Source organism: Urocitellus parryii, chromosome 4 (assembly GCF_045843805.1).
Source record: "Urocitellus parryii isolate mUroPar1 chromosome 4, mUroPar1.hap1, whole genome shotgun sequence".
In the NCBI taxonomy this organism is placed as follows: domain Eukaryota; kingdom Metazoa; phylum Chordata; class Mammalia; order Rodentia; family Sciuridae; genus Urocitellus; species Urocitellus parryii.
The window spans coordinates 68,218,834-68,237,601 of NC_135534.1; the positions used below are offsets into that span (position 1 = coordinate 68,218,834).

At 37.3% G+C, this 18,768-nt stretch overlaps 1 protein-coding gene across 2 annotated transcripts in view; it reads right to left on the reverse strand.

Annotated features, from left to right (window-relative positions):
• Window positions 1-18,768, reverse strand: part of Ints4 (integrator complex subunit 4) — a 112,229-nt gene that overhangs the window by 24,146 nt on the left and 69,315 nt on the right. For both annotated transcript variants that reach the window (XM_026387280.2, XM_026387279.2), the window contains exons 13-16: window positions 18,024-18,139; window positions 14,534-14,667; window positions 12,821-12,978; window positions 924-1,017 (exon numbers count right to left, since the gene is read on the reverse strand). In XM_026387280.2, the coding sequence (XP_026243065.1) occupies window positions 924-1,017; window positions 12,821-12,978; window positions 14,534-14,667; window positions 18,024-18,139 (502 nt within the window). The remainder of the gene's footprint in view (window positions 1-923; window positions 1,018-12,820; window positions 12,979-14,533; window positions 14,668-18,023; window positions 18,140-18,768) is intronic.

Consider the following 18,768-nt stretch of genomic DNA (forward strand, 5'->3'; position numbering starts at 1 on the left):
CAGGCTGACAGTGTTTTTGAAAAGTCAAATGACTATGCATAAGAGGATGAAGGAACTTTTTCAGATGATGGAAAAAGTTCTTGCCTATGGTAGTGTTTACGTAAGTACATATACTTGGAAGAATATGTCTAGCTTAATAAGGGCTGTTTAAATCCCAATCTTCCTCAGCATATGTGCCCAACTTCACATGATTAGACACACCTTTAACAACTCTAAGTACAACAGCACAAACTTACACATGTTACAGTAGAAAATATTTTCTGATTCCCCCATTTATTCTGACTTTGGTCCAATATAATTAATTATTTTGAAGACTAAGAACATTTACAACTAAAACCAAAACAAAATTTTATTAAGTGAGAAGGACTCCTATGAATAATAAGCCTAAATTTATAGAAAAATTCTGCTATAAAAGCTAAAAGCTACTGAACTAGTTTAACTGCTTTTTAATTCAGCAAACCTAAACAGCTTCTTGGGTATCAATTTTGTGTAATGTTATGTTTTCTGACTACTTAACATGAAATCCAGCAAGTTGGATCTTTAAAGGAAATGAAATTAACCTTTTAGTTCTGACAAAGTGGATCAACAGTCAAGAAAACAGTATTAAATTTTATGTAAATTCTGTACTGATCACACTATATAAAATATTTAAAATTATTTGGATTCTAATTAAAATGATTGTGCAATCTAATTATATAATGAAAGAATTTTCCTAAAATTTAAAAATTCAAATACCTCTATGAGTTAACATTTCTTTAATAAGAGACAAATAGAATTACACTGCAGAATACATAATTTCTCCAATGCTAAATGGTTGCATAGGACTGTAAGTTTTTCACCTATTGCCTCAAACTCTGCAAGATCACTTAAAGTGCATTCTTAGCATCACAATAAAAACAAATAAATAGTGAATCCAAACCAACCTTGATGAGAAGTAGTTGACACCGAAGATAGGCAGCAGAGAAGTCAGCTACTCCTGCCAACTCAGACTGAAGTTCTCCAAGTCTTTGCAGATCCCTATAGTACATAAAAATCCAAGCCAAACAAAAGGTAAGAATAATGCCATACATAAAGACCAAGTCAAAAACATTTTATCATTTTACATCTAGTTATTAGTTTATTGTCATTTTTCCTGGTTCTAGAGATTGAACCCAGGACCTTGCATAATGCTAGGCCAACACTCTACCACTAAGCTACTCCCCCGATCCCCTCCCCACCTTTTTTTGTTTTGTTTGAGTATCACTAAGTTGCCTAGGCTGGCTTCTAACTTAAGCTCCTCCTATTATCAGCTAAATAAGAAACAGAGATTATAGGCCTGGGCTGTCCACATGCAACTGACTGATCATAAATATTTTTGTTTTAATATCTATCTATTTATTTATTTATTTATAATTTTAAAAGAGAGGGGGGATTTTTTAATATTTATTTTTTAGTTTTCAGCAGATACAACATCTTTATTTGTATGTGGTGCTGTGGATCGAACCTAGCGCTGCGTGCATGCCAGGCAAGCGCACTACCGCTTGAGCCACATCCCCAGCCCTAATATTTATTTTTTAATTGTAGTTGGGCACAATACCTTTATTTCACTTATTTATTTTTATGTGATGCTGAGGATTGAACCCAGAGTCTTGCACGTAGGAGGTGAGCGCTCTACTGCTGAGCCACAATCCCAGCCCTGATCATAAGTTTTTAAATGACAACACCAAATACAGGAATGGTTATAATGAAATCAATTCACTCACACTTCTATAGCAGTTTAAGGTAATAACATGCCTACTGGAAACCAAAATTGTTTGTAAAGCCACATATATGGTAAAATATTTTTATTAGAAGCTTTGTGTTGAGAAAAGATCATAAGGGTAATATCAACAGAAATATTCTGCTTTATGCCCCATAATATTCATTTTGTATGGAGTATTAACAGTAAAAACTCAGTTAACTACTTAATGATACAATAGCGGCAGAACTGTTAAATAAATTAAGGTACATCTAGTCAATGAAATATTCTACAGGCATTAAAATACAAAATGATAATAAGGTGTATGATCTCAACTATGTAAAAACATACACAGAAGAAAAACACAGTAAAGCAGTTTCCTGGATAGTGGTATTAGGGTGCTTTTTAGTGCCTTCTCCCAACTATACTCTATTTCCAAGGTTTTATACCAAGAACAAACATTTTTCCCTATCAGAAAAAAAAATATTTTTAAAAAGGTATTTTAAAAGGTATTGTGGTGAAATGACTAACTGTTGGTTGTTACCCAGCTAGTCATTCTTCATTTCTTCATTACTAAATGAACCCCGATTTTATTCACAGGAACATGTCCCCAATCCTAATTCCAGGTAGAGTCTAATTCAACTAAACTAGTGAGTACAAGTCACCCCTCTGATTATGTGACCTAAGTTGCCCTCATTGGTCCAAATGAAAGGTCCAAATTCATGCTTGGAGCAAGGTGTCTCTCAGTGGACTAAGCAAGAATGCTTGTAGATCTGATTGCCATTGGCACTCATACAAAAACTCCACAGGGGAGGGGGGCAGGGGAAGCCTTAGGATAAAGCCAATGCTGGGGACAAGAAAAACACAGAGACAGAAACAGAATGGGTCCTTAATGGTATCAATAAGCTACTTGAACATACCATACCTGCAATTTCTGGTTATATGAGGCAAAGTCTTAGTCCATTGGGGCTGCTAAATCAAAACACCATAAGCTGGCTTATAAACAACAACAACAACAAAAATTATTTCTTACAGTTCTAGAGGATAAGGAGTCTAAGATCAAGGTGCCTGCAGACTTTCTGTCTGGTGAAGGCATCCTTCCTCATAGAAAACATCAATAAGCTTCCTTTGGCCTCTTTTACAAGAGCCCTAATCTCATGATCTAATTACCTCCCAAAGACCTTGCCTCCTCAAATCATCACCTTAGGAGGCAGGATTTTAACATGTGAATTTTAGAGGGACATAAATATTCAGATCATAGCAAAGCATAAATAAGCACTGCAAGCTTATCTGAGATGAAGTTTTTTCTGATATTTGGAATTTAGAACATCCTAACTGGTATGTAAGTATAGACATATAGACAGAAACCATTTAAAAACATATCTGTGCCAGGTGTGATGGCATGCACCTACAGTTCCAGATACTCAGAAGGCTAAGTCAGGAGGATCACTTGAGCCTAGGAGTTTGGAACAACCTGGGTTGTTTTTGAGACCCCCCCCCCATCTCAAAAATAAACAAGATGGGCTGGGGATGTGGCTCAAGCGGTAGCATGCTTGCCTGGCATGCGTGCGGCCCGGGTTCGATACTCAGCACCACATACAAAGATATTGTGTCCGCCAAAAACTAAAAATAAATAAATATTAAAATTCTCTCTCCCTCTCTCTAAAAATAAAATAAAATAAACACAGTTCACACATAAAATGTTTATGCGGGGAGCTGGAATTATTGAGGATTTAAAACATTGGGTTTTTTGAATAGGTAATAAGTTATAAAATTATACCTGTAAGGTACAGAATACAAAAGATCCTACAGGATATATAATTAATTTAGTCCCCCTTCCTATACCTGTGTCATGTTGCCCTACTATACTATACACATTCTTAGTGACAAACACCATAACCAGTTTCTTTTTAATTATTCTAGATACACTGTATATCTACAAAAAGTATGTTTCTGTTCTTCTTTTTTGGTGGGAGGGGAATAAACATGTGGGTACATGTATATGTACATGTGTTAACTAACAATCCATCTCAGCATTCATAGAAATCTGTCTTATTATTTCTTGTTTGTTTTTGGTATGAGGATTAAACCCAGGTGCACTTTACTACTGAGATACATCCCTGGCCTTTTTAGTTTTTGAGACGGGGTCTCACTAAGTTGCTGAAGGTCTCACTAAGTTGCCAAGGGTGGCCTTGAGCTTGCAATCCTCCTGCCTCAGCCTCCCAAGTTGCCTCATTATTTTTTAATGGCATCATCAAAATTCTGCATAAAAACAGTAACTGTGGGAAATCTGAAGATTCGAGTCACTATAATTCAGGCATAAGATATCAGATTTCTTAGCAGCCTGAACAAAACTGTCTATAGTGAACTAAGTACCTTTATCTAATTTCATGCTCACTGGGCAACATTAATGATAATTAATGTTGCCTCCCACAGACTTTGATACCAGGAAGGAGATGCACTACAAGAGGCATAGAATGAACTATCTCTACAGTGACTGGAGAAATTGCTGTCTATGGTATATATAACCTTTTGTGAGTTTAAGTGGTTTGAATTGGTCCTGAAGAACCTGCTCACAGATGGGAACCCAGCCCAATGAAGGGCAAGATGCTGGATGAGCTAACACCTGTGAACTGCAATTTTGGTGGCCAGCTCTTTTCTCCCTTTCATTTTTTTATGATGTCTCTCTTATAAGAGAAAGCCTGGAACAATTCCACTTCTGAAGAATTACCTCCCCAAGAAGAGTCTGCTTTCTGTTACAATTAAAGAGAACTCTGACCAGCTGATAATGTGTTAATTGACTGCCTCTAGGTGTTGGGTTACTCTTCTGTCCCTGGATTATAGCAATGGTTCTCCATCACATAGAACAAGATGCAACCTAACCCAATTAGCCTTGGGAAATCTGAACTACTGTACAAAATGAAAACTTGTTAGCCCTGGGTGAAATCCTCTGTCCCAGTGTTTCCTCTCTGCACCTCTTCATGTCCATCCTCAGAAAGCCACAGTCTAGATACCCATTAGAAGACTACGAACTCTTTTATGAGAAAGGAACAAAGAGCACCTTTTGTGTGCACTGTCCTGTGCTAGGTGTTTCCTTACTTGGGCTCATTTAATCCTCACAACATGAACTGTAATTAATCCCATTTTCAATAAGCATGAAACTAAAGACAATCATTTAAGCAGTTTGCATGAGGTCCCAGAATTAATAAGGGGCAAAAGCAGGACACAAACCCAGGTTGTCTATAAAGTCCAAAAGCTTTGTTGTTGTTGTTGTTGTTGTTAACTATATCACATTACACCTTATGTATTTATTTATGGGTGTAAGAATCCAAAGCTATTAAACTTTTGATTTTTTTTATGAACTATATCAAATACAGAGGAGACAAAACAGACTTAAAACCAGATACACTGAATCATTTTTCTATAGATATTATCTGGTAGAACAAAAGAGCCACTCCCAGGAATATTCACTTTAGCAATTCTTAGTCCATAATGCCAATAAACAGAATTTTTAAAATATTAAAATAAAAAAAGTTACATGAACTGTGATTTTTTAAAGTTTACACAATAGGCTGAACTAGTCAATTTTTATTTATTTTATTTTATTTTTAAAGAGAGAGTGATGGAAAGAGAGAGAGAGAGAGAGAATTTTTTTTAATATTTATTTTTTAGTTTTCGGCGGACACAACATCGTTGTTTGTATGTGGTGCTGAGGATCGAACCCGGGCCGCACACACGCCAGACAAGCGTGCTACCGCTTGAGCCACATCCCCAGCCCCTGAACTAGTCAATTTTTAAAACCACTCATAGTCAAAAAGACCCTAGATGTGCAAATCAAATGTTGTCTATGGTTATACATTTCCTTCAAACTCTGTTGATCTCTAACCATTAAATTTACAACGTTGTCCTTTGTTGCTTGGTATAACAGCAAAGAATGTTAGAAAATACAAAGTAAGTCCTTCCTTCATCCTTCCACCTAGATGGTTACATATTACAAACATTTATTTCCCACCTCTTTAATTAGAGGACTAGGTCCCAGACCACAAAACAGGTGCTATTCCTTACACATTAACAGTTGCACAATAATAGGAAGATTTTAAAGGATGAAACCATGAACTCCATATTCTTTAGGGTTATTTGTAAAAGAATTCCCATAATAAAATAAGTATATTTCTATTGATTACAGATATATGAAGACCCATCTGTTTCAAATTAAAATGAAATGTTTTATTCCAAAAATCCAACTCTATTATGGAACACTAAAATGATATGATTCCTGAAACAATAATTTTTTTTCCAGTAACAGCTATTTTGTGGACTTACACAAAAATCCAAACTGAGAAATCAGAGATCATTACACATCCTGAGAAACAACAGATAAATAACTGCAGAATTCCTTAAAAGACAATTCACCCTTACTCTCAGAGAACTTAAATATGATTATAGTTATAAAATTTAGATTGGATTTACTTGCAAAATAGCAAGAGCATGTCCAGTGTGTCAAATGAGCCACTGTTAATTTAAATTTTCAAGCAAAATGTCAGACTGTCCAAGAGCATCTATACGACTACTCTTCTCAAAACACTTTCACACATATCATGACAACAAACTTCAGAACATAGTAGCTATGTAGTACCCTTAAATTTACAGATGAGGGAGATGATGTCCCAAAACATTTTGAATTTCAAATTCCACACTACATGCTTTACTTCATACAAACTGTTAACTAGATGGAAGGCTAGAAAGACCTATGGTCTAGTCCAGGCCTTTGCTTACCTAGTCCTTGGTACATTCTGCTCTCTTCTTCACTTGGCTAAGTTCTATTCATTCTTCAGGTCATTACCTTAGACCATCCAAGGAGAATTAGGGGTCCCCTCCCATTCTTCTAGAGAACACTAGGTTTCCTCTACCATAGCATGTAAAGTGCAATTCTGCATTTCCTATTTACCTAACTATCTCCCTCATCAGGCTAAAGGACCCTCACAGCAGGGACTGTCTTATTTACTATTACAATCTTTCTGCCTAGCACAGTACCTGGCATATAGTAGATGCTCAAAAAACACAGAGAGGATAAATAAACCCCAGCTCCTTCACCAGAAGTGTTACCTCACTCATTGTAAAAACAGGGTAATTCTCATGAAATTAATTTCAAATACAATGAAATGTTAACTTAAAAGCACTTAGAAAAGAGAATATATAGTGGACACTTGAAAGACAGCAAATTTATATCTGGAGATGAAGTACAGCCAGAAGAAAATGCCATCTTGGGCTGGGGATGTGGCTCAAGCGGTTGCGCGCTCGCCTGGCACACGTGCGGCCCGGGTTCAATCCTCAGCACCACATACAAATGAAATAAAGATATTGTGTCCACCGAAAGCTAAAAAATAAGTAAATATTAAAAAAAAAAAAAAGAAAATGCCATCTATAAAATTCTTAGGAGTTCATTCCTGGTTAAGCCATCATAACTATAGTTTTCAACAAATATTTACTGATCCCCTATCAAAAGAAGAGTCTGCTTTCTGTTACAATTAAAGAGAACTCTGACCAGCTTTTTGTACAGTAGTTCAGATTTCCCAGGGCTAATTGGGTTAGGTTGCATCTTGTTCTATGTGATGGAGAACCATTGTTATAATCCAGGGACAGAAGAGTAACCCAACACCTGGAGGCAGTATTTGTGAAGGAAAAGTAGTTATGTCAAGTCCCAGAAAAAACAAAAAACAAAAAAAATTGTTTCTCAGAGCTGTCACTGAACAACAGCAGACTTTCTACAGGATATATCAGTTTGGTTAAACAGATAGTTGCTTGGATAACAGAGTCATAAGTATGATGGTGAAGTTTGCTTCACACTAAAATCAACAACTATATGGCCCCATTCCTCATCAGAGAACATTCTGTATGAAACTAACAGTTTACTTTTCAACAACTATAGAAATAGTAATTTGTGGCCAGACATGGTGGCATACACCAGTAATCCCAGTAACTTGGGAGACTGAGGCAGGAGGATGGTTTGTTTGAGGCCAGCCTCAGCAATTTAGCAAGGCCCTAGGCAATTTTTGCAAGAAAAATAAAATAATAATTTATTAACAACAATAAATTAATTTGTTAGTAATAAATATTAATAATTATTAATAAATTAATAATAATGGTTTTGTCACAAAAACAAAATAAAACCAAAACCAAACTAAACAAAAAAGGACTGGGAATGTAGCTTAGTGGTAAAGCATCTCTTGGTTCAATCACCAGTTACCCACCCCCCTCCCCCGCCAAAAAAAAAAAAGGAGGAAAATGAAGAAATAATAATTTGTGAAGTACTCCAGATATCTGATCTAATCTCATCCTCATGGAGGAATCCTCTTCTTTGCTGCACATCACCAAAAGTTAGACTCAAATCCTGCTTGTGCCACTTTCTAACAAATTACTTTGTGTTTGTAATAACATCTATAAAGCACAGTAGTTCCCCAGTGCTACAGCTCCACTGGTTTTCCATTCTAGTTCTACTACAATTCAGAGTAGCCTCCTGAGAATACACTCAAATTATAATGCCACAACACCAAAACATCAGTCTTGCCAGCCCCAAATCCCAGTATACCTATCACTTTGTAAAACTTAGATAATGAAAGTAACTCCAATCAATAGGTGCTTACTGAGCACCTACTAACAACCAATGATGCAGTTTTTGTGCATTTTGCACATGCTTTAGTGCCAATAGGATAAATCTGTCAAAGACAAACCTCAATGATTAATTAGGTAAGGGGAAATCAGTAAATACAGCCTATTTTCCTGGGCTCAGGGCCAACAACCTCCATTTAGTAGCCTCCAAAATTAAGCACTATGGTGAAGGGGAAGGGAGAAAAAAAAAAAACTATGATTGAGGCATTACTTCACAAAAGACATAGAGAAAATCTGTATCATGATTTCCAGAGCCATGGACTGCCCATATCTTTTTTTTTTTAGTTGTAGATGGACACAATACCTCCATTTTATTTGTTTATTTTTATGTGGTGCCAGGGAACAAACCCAGTGCCTCACACGTGCTAGGCAAGTGTTCTACCACTGAACCACAACCCTGACCTCGCCCACATCTTATAATAGAGTCAATAAACATAATCTGCAAAAGGTCAGGTAGCAAGTATTTTAGGATTCACAGGCTCTATGATCTCTGTGGCAACTATTCAGCTCTGCTATTGTAGCATGAAAGCAGTCAGAAACGAGAACTAAACAAATGAGTGTGGCTATGTTTTGGTGCCAAGGAGTGAACCCAGGCCTTGCACATGCTAGGCAAGCACTCTGTAACTGAATTATGTTCCCAGCCCTTAACTAAATCTTATCATTTCTGGTGGGACCACCACTATCAATTTGCAATACCAGGTTCACAGCAGGTTTTCTTGTTAACCTGTGAGACTGTGTTAAGTTGCCTTGTTTGGGGCCCAGAGCTACCGGATGTAGTAGCTAGGGAGACCATAGATATTAAAAAACCTTTGAGCCTCTACAAGGCTTCCCCAGAGCATGGTATACTATGTGCTCCCAGCATGCTACATGCTTTCTCATGCCCTTGTTCATGCCCACACTCTCACCCACACCCACAGCGGAAGGATTCTGCCCCCAAACCCGCCTATACCACTGCACTCCCAGAAGATGAGGGATGCCAGGTTTTTACAGGGTTACTAGCAGTTTGGTAGCTGGGGAACAGACTGTGGCTTTGGCTCACTCACACAGATTCCAATCATCTAATGCACTTTTCCTAGACTACACAGGCTACAAAGGTAAAACTGCATTTCCCAGAGTCTCTTGAGCAAGGTTCCAGATATGATTCTTATTGGTCAATCAAATATACTCTTATGAATATTACATAGGGAACAAAGCTGGGTGAGGAAAAGGGCAGAGTGCAGGACATGGTTCTGGAGCCAGTAGCTTTATCAGTGACATTCTTGACTGAACAGGCAGCTTTCTGATCCTGGAAAGAACACGCAGCTCCCTTGGTGGCCTCTGGAAATCATTGTAGCTCTGGAAATAATTCCTGGAAATTCAATCCAGTGTGTTTCTTTAGTCTTCCCAACAATTCTGTGAATCATGTAATATCCTGTAATAATAAGTTTCTTTCTTTTTAAATTAGTTAATAGCCTATTTTGTTTTTTATAAACAAACTCTAAACAACAAACTTTCTTAGATCAAACAAGTATCAGGTGATGGAGCTCAGACTTAAACCCAAATCAATCTACCATGGAAGCCTCATTTGCTCAGTCACTATTCTATACCACTGAAGTTCTGGGAAGATGCCATTTTCCTTTATGTCTCCTGGCTCTTCAGATGTTTGCTGTAGCTGAATTTTCTTCTATGCTGGACTATCAAACTGACAGGCTCAGTCATCATTCCACACTAGCTAAAGGGTCTTCTTTTCATTGTTTTGGCACCAGGGATTGAACTCAACCACTAAGCCACATCCCCAGCCCTATTTTGTATTTTATTTAGAGACATGGTCTCACTGAGTTGCTTGGCACCTTGCTTTTGCTGAGGCTGGCTTTGAACTTGTGATCCTCCTGCCTCATACTCCCTAGCTGCTGAGAATATAGGAATGCACCATGGTGTCTGGCTAAATGATCTTTTAAAAACATTCCTGATCAATACCACACTAATAAGCCAGGGAGTTTCATCCACTATTCTACAGCACCTATGCTTTTCTCCACTGTAGTATTCACTAGTCAATTATTTCTCATCTGGGTCCTGTAATAAATAGTAAGTACCTTGAGAACAAAGGCCATTTCATATTTCTCTCTATCCTCAGCCTCTAGAAGAAAGCCATAGTTAATGCTGCTAAGTGAATACAAGAGTGAATAATACAACATGACCTGAAACAAAAGGGTCAATAACTTGAAGAATGGTTCAGTTGGACTGTTTCAAAACATGTGAAGGTACAATGATGTACAGGAGAGCATTAGTAAAACATAAATCACTGTTTTCTACCATCATAATTCTTTGTCTATGTCCACCTTGCTTACATGAGCTCCCTGCCATAGGACAGGATCCTATCTAGCTGATCAGCATCTAGCATAGAGCTTACTTCTCTATGTATTAATAATTATAACTGAATATTCTACAGGAAAGATCAAAAGAGATCTCCACCAAGCTACAAATGATATCACATTTTTCCTTCTTTCTTTTTGGTATTGGAGATTGAACCCAGGGATGCTTGAACACTGAGCTTCTTTTTTTTTAGTTGTAGATGGACAGAATGCCTTTATTTTATTTGTTTATTTTTATGTGGTCCTGAGGATAGAACCCAATGCCTCATGCATGCTGGGCAAGCTCTCTACCACTGAGCTACAGCCCCAGCCCTCACCATTCCTTTTTAATTTCTTTCTAAAATAACTTTTATCTATCTATTTATTTATTTATTTTTATGTGGTACTAAGGATCGAACCCAGGGCCTTATACATGTGAGGCAAGCACTTTACCACTGAGCCATAACCCCAGCCCCTCCTTTTAAATGTCTTATTTTGAGAAAGAGCCTTACTAAGCTACAGAGGCTGGACTTGAATTTACAATCCTCCTGCCTCAAGATTGTGAGTAGCTGAGATTACAGGTGTACACCACTGTACCAGTTTGTTTTTCTATCTTTTAAAGAGAAAACAATACTACTTTATTAAAAGCAAATGGCTTCAATTATTTTCAAATTATTCAGGCCATTTTAATATGATCTGTCAGAGCCTGTTGGTTGTTCTCAAATATGTTCCCTTCCCTCCTTCCTCAGTAATAGAATCATCAAATGATAACCAGATACCAGTAATCCAGAATAAAGATTATCTTCTTGATCCTAGATATGGCCATGGGACTTATGATTTAGTCAACAGGAAGCGCAAGACTAGAATGTGCAAAGTTTTGGGACATGCCTTTAAAAGCAGGTGGAGGATTCACACACTTGTAATCTCAGAGACTCTGGAGGTTGAGGCAGAAGGATCACAAGTTGGAGGCAGTCTTAGCAACTTAACAAGCCCTAAGCAATTTAGCAAGATCCTGCTTCAATAAATAAATAAAAGGGGCTAGGGATGTGTCTCAGTGCTTAAGCACCCACAGGTTCAGTTCCTAGTGCCCCCCAAAAATAAAAAAAAAGGGTGGGGTGGAAATGATGTTGTTCTCTTGCCCTTTCCATTTCCCTATGAGCTAGAATATAGAGGGGATAGTTAAATTTTGAAGTGTTAGGCAGAGACTACTTGATGCAGAAGATGGGAACACAATGGGCCTGGACCCATGATGCTTATCTTAGCCTGTTCAGCCTAAAAGACAGAATTAAACTGTCATCGTATTAAACCACTATTATCTGGCATTTGTCACCCTCCCCAACTAATATATAAGAAATAAAAATTTAAAATAGATTCTTTGTAACTATTTCTATTTTATTCTAATCATCAATTGAGTCATTAATACAAATAGCATTATGTTAATTATGTCACTGTGACCAAAATACCTGACAAGAACAATTTGGAGAAGGGAAAGTTTATTTTGGCTCATGGTTTCAGAGACTTAGTTTATGCTCAGCTGACTCCATTGCTCTGGGCCAAAGGTGACGCAGAATTTCATGAAGGAAGAGTGTGGTGGAGGGACGTTGCTCTGCTCATGGTAGCCAAGAAGTAGAGAGAGGGAAAGGAACCTCAAGGAAGGTGAACCCTTCTAGGTATGGCAGGCCCCAAGTGACCTACCTCCTCTAGCTATGCCTCACCTGCCTCTACTTACCAACTAGTTAGTCCATTTAAACTAGGATGAACTGATTAGGCTGTGCTCTAATTACTTCACCTCTGAAAATTCCTGTATTAACAGAAAAGCTTTGGTACCTCCTGTTCTCCAAGCCATAATATATCCCCTCCACCCTGCAGTCTAGGGATTAAATCCAGTCCCTTGCACACCCCACTGGACTGCATCTCCAGTTCCACAAACAGCATTTTTAAAAAACAAGCTCAAACCACAGTCTGACACAAATCAAGAAAACCAAGTGAGAGAATGGGCCAACAGAATCAGAAAACGAAGCCTAATAACCAACAACAGAGTTCAGATCAGTCAAGCTGAGAACAACAATGTTGATGTAGTCCAAGGAAGCAGAAACTAACTTACCTGATGGTGAACTCTAGCAGCTCCTGGGCTCCCTGAGGGTCCAGATGCTGGAGACTATACACTCTTTCAAGGCTTTGCTGCAGGAACTGCTGGGAAGGATCCTCATGGGGTGTAATGTTGGGAGAGACCGCTGGTGACACTAGTTTTCTACCTGGCAACTAAGCAAACATAGTGGGACAACAACTCCAACAAGTTCTTTGACTCAGTTTGTGGTAACAAAAGAAACAACAACAAAATGTGAGCCAAACAAAGCAAAAAAAAAAAAAAAAAAAAAAACACCAGGAGGTTCTGTAAATAACGTTTTCCCCTTCTACATCTATAGTGAGGAGCAGGTTTCAGGGATAAAAGAGAAAGGCAGAGAGAATATGAGAATGCAAATATGGTCTATCCAATACAGTCATAACTGCCAGAAGAAAAGGCAGCTATGGTATAATACTATTTTTTGGTGTGAATGGGACTAAAAATTAATCATTGTTACATTTGTCTTTAAACTTCATTCTTCATTTCATGCAAGAGTGATGACTTATTCCCAAATGTTTATATCATATGCTATAAAAATATTTTATATGAGTATAATGGTAACTTTTGTTCATACTGTTAAGAGATTGCCTTTCAAGAAAGGGCTGGGAGGCCTGAAGTTGTGGCTCCATGGTAGACTACTTGCCTAACAAGTGTGAGGCACTGGGTTCAATTCTCAGCACCACATATAAATAAATGAAGAAATTAAAGGTCCATCAACAACTAAAAAAAAGAAAGAAAGAAAGGGGGGCTGGGATTGTGGCTCAATGGTAGAACGCTCCCCTAGCATGTGGGAGGCCCTGGGTTCAATCCTCAGCACCACATAAAAATAAATAAAATAAAGATATTGTGTCCAATTACAACCAAAAAATAAATAATAAAATTTTTTTTTAAAAAAAGAAAGGGATGGGGAGGGGAAATTAAAGAGGATTTCACTTTTGATTTTGTATCTTCTATAATTTAAATTTGCTAACCACAGACATATATTGTTCTAAATAAAATCATTTGGCATTACCCAAACTGCAATGAGTTAATACAAATAGACAGCTTTTAAGCTGTTCAGCACACAGCATTTACTAAATATGTGCTATTATTATCATTATAATCCATTTCAAAACATTTCATCTCTAGATTAAAAAAAATGTTTTATTATTAAAAAGAAAACACTTGTTCAAATATAACAAGTTTATCTTTAGTCTAAAATATTAACCTCTTGTCCCCGATTCTTTTTTTCTTGCCTAACATTATATAACTGGAAACCCAAGAATAGGGACTGGGGGTAAAGCTAGCATACCCTGGTTTGATCCCCAGCACTGCCCAAAAAAACAAACAACAACAGGGAAAAAACAAAAAAAAGGATATAGAAGCAAAAAAAAAAAAAAAAAAAAAAAAGGATCACTTTGGTTAGTAAAACTTTTAGGTGTTTAAATATGAAGTTCCTTCTTTTCATAACTTTGGCTTTTCTTTCTACAGATTTTATAATGGGAGAAAAATTAGAAATTAAAAGATAAATATGCCTTAAAGCCTCCATGTTTCCCTATGGCAGAGACTAAAATGTGCTTACCTAAAAAAAGGATATAAAAGCAAAAAAGAGAATAAATGAATGAGTTTCCAGAGAATATGAAGTCAATTCTCTGCTGTTTAATAACCACAAAGCACCAAAAACTCAAAAGCAAGGAGATGTTTTCAACATACCCTCAAGGCAGGAACAAGATGAGAAAGACTATCTCGGAGGTAGGCATAGTGTCTGAAGGTGTGATCTGAGAATAATGCTGGCATTGTTGGACAGGTTTTAGCAGCATTGAAAATAAGCACCAAAACTGCAATGTCTGATGGTTAAGTGGGTTAAGGAAGCTTACAAGTATAAAAAGTTGAGCTTGGCCAAAATCTGGCATCCCCACTTCCCAGTACCCAAATTCCCACTAGGAGACTATGATTTTCTGATAATTAAAGAAAAGCAAATTCAAACAAGGAGATACATTCCCAGACTCCACCCATACCCCAATTCCCAAAGTTTTTTTTTTTTTTTAAATGCCCAATGCTACTGAGTGTATAAAAAGATATAAAGTCTAGGTATACTGCCTATTAAAATATATCCTGGCACAACCCCTTTGGATAATAGTTTGGTACTAGGCATTGCAAGTATTATGAATGCTTCCAGATATGTTGGTGCAGGCCTATAATCCCAGCAGCTCAGGAGGCTGAGGCAGGCAGATCACAAGTTCAAAGCCAGCCTCAGCAACTTAGTGAGACCCTAACTAAGCAACAAGACCCTATTCTCAAAAAATAAACACACACACACACACACACACACACACACACACACAGTGTTTATAAAGAATTTACAATTTTGTATATTTTTCATTATACGTTTTTAAAAAAGCAGGCTGTTTTTAAAAAAGAGGACAAATATTTTTCATTATACATTTTTAAAAAAGAGGACATGGCAGTGGCTAACTATTTTCAAATATTTGTTGATGAAATAAACCGTGTTAAAATAACAAGAGCAAATTTACAACCCCAAACTTTACAAAAAGAAAAAAAAAAGAAAGAAATTCATCAAAATAATAATATATTATTTTGCCCTGGGTGCTGTAGCATGTGCATGCAGACCCAGCAACTCAGGAGGTAAAGTGGGAGGATCACTTGAACCAAGAGTTTAAGACCAGCCTAGACAACATGGCAAGGCACCATCTCAAAAAAAAAAAAAAAGAAAGAAAGAAAAAAGGATCACTTTGGTTAGTAGAACTTTAGGTGTTTAAATATGAAGTTCCTTCTTTTCATAACTTTGGCTTTTCTTTCTACAAATTTTATAATGGGAGAAAAATTAGAAATCAAAAGATAAATATGCCTTAAAGCCTCCATGTTTCCCTATGGCAGAGACTAAAATGTGCTTACCTAATATTTACCCTTCCTTTTTCCTAACTAATAGAATTTTATTCCAGTTAGCCTCTAACTTCTTGCCTAGAACCTGGACCTGATAAATAAGTGTTGTAAGCACAATCTTGGACAACTAAAAGTGGCAGAACAGAAGGTGTCTGGATCACCAAGAATAATATGGAAGCTGCTATAATATGGAACAGGACTGAACAGTTTTAGTTTTACCTCCAGATTTTTCTTGCATTGGAGAAAAATGAACATATTAATTTGTTTAAGCTACATTTGGGGGCAATCTCTTGTTATTTACAGTCAAATTTAATTCATAAGCAATATTATCTTCCAACCACAAAGAATCTTCCCAAAATAGGCTTCAAAAAATTTTTTTTAAATTAGGGCATTATAGTTATACATCACAGTAGGGTTCATTCTGACAAAGTCATACATGCGTGGAAGTTGATTTACTCCATTTCAGTCTCCATTCCCCACCTTTTCCCTTCCCTCCTCTCTCCCCTATTCTTCCTCTACTGTTTATTTAAAAAAAAATGTAGTTTATTTGGACAGAATGCCCTTATTTTATTTGTTTTATTTTTATGCAGTGCTAAGCATTGAACTCAGTGCCATACACATGCTAGTCAAATGCTCTGCCACTGAACTACAGCCAGCCCTCATTTACTTATTTATTTTTAAAATACCTTTATTTTGTTTATTTGGTTTTAAAAAATATTTATTTATGTATCTTTAGTTTTATGTGGATACATTATTTTGTTTTTATGTGGTGCTGAGGATGGAACCCAGGGCCTCACACACGCTAGGCGAGCGCTCTATCACTGAGCCACAACCCCAGCCCCGTTTATTTATTTTTGATTGGTGCTTTTTACATATACATAAAGGTGGAATTCCCCAAGGAGTGTGTAGGAGAGTGTGTGTGTGCGCATGTGTATTTTTTTTTTTTAATATGAAAGGGCCTTAGATTTCAGAGCACTTCAAAATGTCTTCTGAGATTAGTGATAAGATTTAGCCTACAAGTCCTCTCTGAAGAATTTTCAAATTAATACACCTTCGTAAGTTCTTTCTTAGATGAAACACACAGTTAGGCATTATTTAATATATCAATTATATAAAGCTTTAAAAAATATTCTCAAGGGCTGGGGATGTGGCTGGGCTGGGGATGTGGCTCAAGCAGTAGCGCGCTCGCCTGGCATGCGTGCGGCCCGGGTTCGATCCTCAGCACCACATACCAACAAAGATGTTGTGTCCGCCGAGAACTAAAAAATAAATAAATATTTTAAAAAAAAATATTCTCAAACTCACTGTGAAAGGAAACAAAAGGAATTAAGGGGAAAACAACAGATACCTTCATTTAACAGCCAGGAATCTGGCTGATCCATGTGTTTCAACAAATATCCCTAAACCTCATGGATCTGCTCATAGACCAAAAGGAACCCTAGGAGAGAATGGATATGCTAATGTGAATGTATTCCCATTACCAGAAACAATCCAGTCCCATGGTATTTTGCAGGAGGCTATCACAAACCAGTTGAGTCTAACTGATATCTTGGGTGGAGTTCTGAAAATTAATTCAGACCTGGTCTGAAACTGTGTAGCCTTGGACTGGTAGTTCTGTTGTCTAGAAGATGGGATTTAAAAAATTCCTCATAGGAGCTGGGGTTGTGGCTCAGTGGTAGAGCACTTGCTTAGCATGTGTGAGGCACTGTGTTTAATTATGTATTAGAAACAGAGTAATCATGCAGACTAGCTTAGGGCATTGTCTCCCTTATTGCAGATCAAATTAAACACAGTGTAAAACACAGAGGAAAGTGCACAGGCTTTAACATTAGATTTCTGGCTTTAAATCTCAGATCTGCTTCTTAAGAGTCATTTAAACTCTATACACCTGTTTCCTCATCTATAAACTATTTTCCTCCTTGCATCGTTGTTTAGAAGACCAGTGATAAAGTGTATAAAACATTTAATGAGTATGTAGACTGTAGTAGATGCTAAATTAATGGCAAAAAAATTACTGTGAAACTAAAAATGAAAGCTGAGACTAATAACCACCAGGCTTTCTCAGACATAACTCTTTTTATCTAAAGGAACTAGAAAAATCAAAACCCAGACCACTAGGGCTGGGGATATAGCTCAGTTGGTAGAGTGCGTGCCTCAAATGCACAAGGCCCTGGGTTCGATCCCCCCCCCACACACACACACACACAAAAAAAACACCAAGATCACTACAGCTACACTGTAAACAGATTCCAAAGTGGCCAGTCAAGTCAGTGGGACCCATCATAAGCACAGAGGATACAGGCTGGATCATCCATATCCGGTTCAGCTGTGTCAAAAAATGGGTGGGTGCTCAATAGCTCTGGCACCAAAGGAAGCACCAGGGTTGGATGCCGACTTCCCAGGAACTTCAAGCACCTGAAACAAACAAATAAAAACCCACTTCAATAAATTAATAAGTGACTTTAGAAAGTACCAGGAATTAGAATCAGAAAATGTGATTTGGAATTAGAAATTCTCAAGTCATCCAATTATTCTGGAACTCGGTTAATTCATTTATTTTTAAAAAAAGGTTATTATGAAGACAAAAGAGCTGGTATAGCAGATATTACTAGTTATTTAAACCATTTAACCAACAGCCATTTCCCTCACTTTCCTTGCCAAGAGATCCTGATTTTCTTCAGGTAACAGGAAGACTGCAAATTGGTCAGAGAAGGTAAACACAGCCCAAGGGTTTGGTCTAAAAACACAGTGGCAATCCCCCTTCTCATTTTCTAGTGATTGTCTGCTGAGAGGCAAGTAACCCATTTCTAGTCAAGGGAACAAGAGGGGAAGTCTGCTGGGGGACATCTCAAGAATGTTTTTCTAACCAAATAAAAAGGGAAATGCATGAAACGAAATGTTCCTTCCTTTCTGTACTTAGAATTGTCTTATGAAGCAGCCATCTTGCAACTATGAGGTAAAAGCAAGAACTATAGAGAAATCAACCAGGTGTTAATCCTGTTAAGCTGTCCAATGATCATTCCTAAAGTCAACCTTCTTGTTAT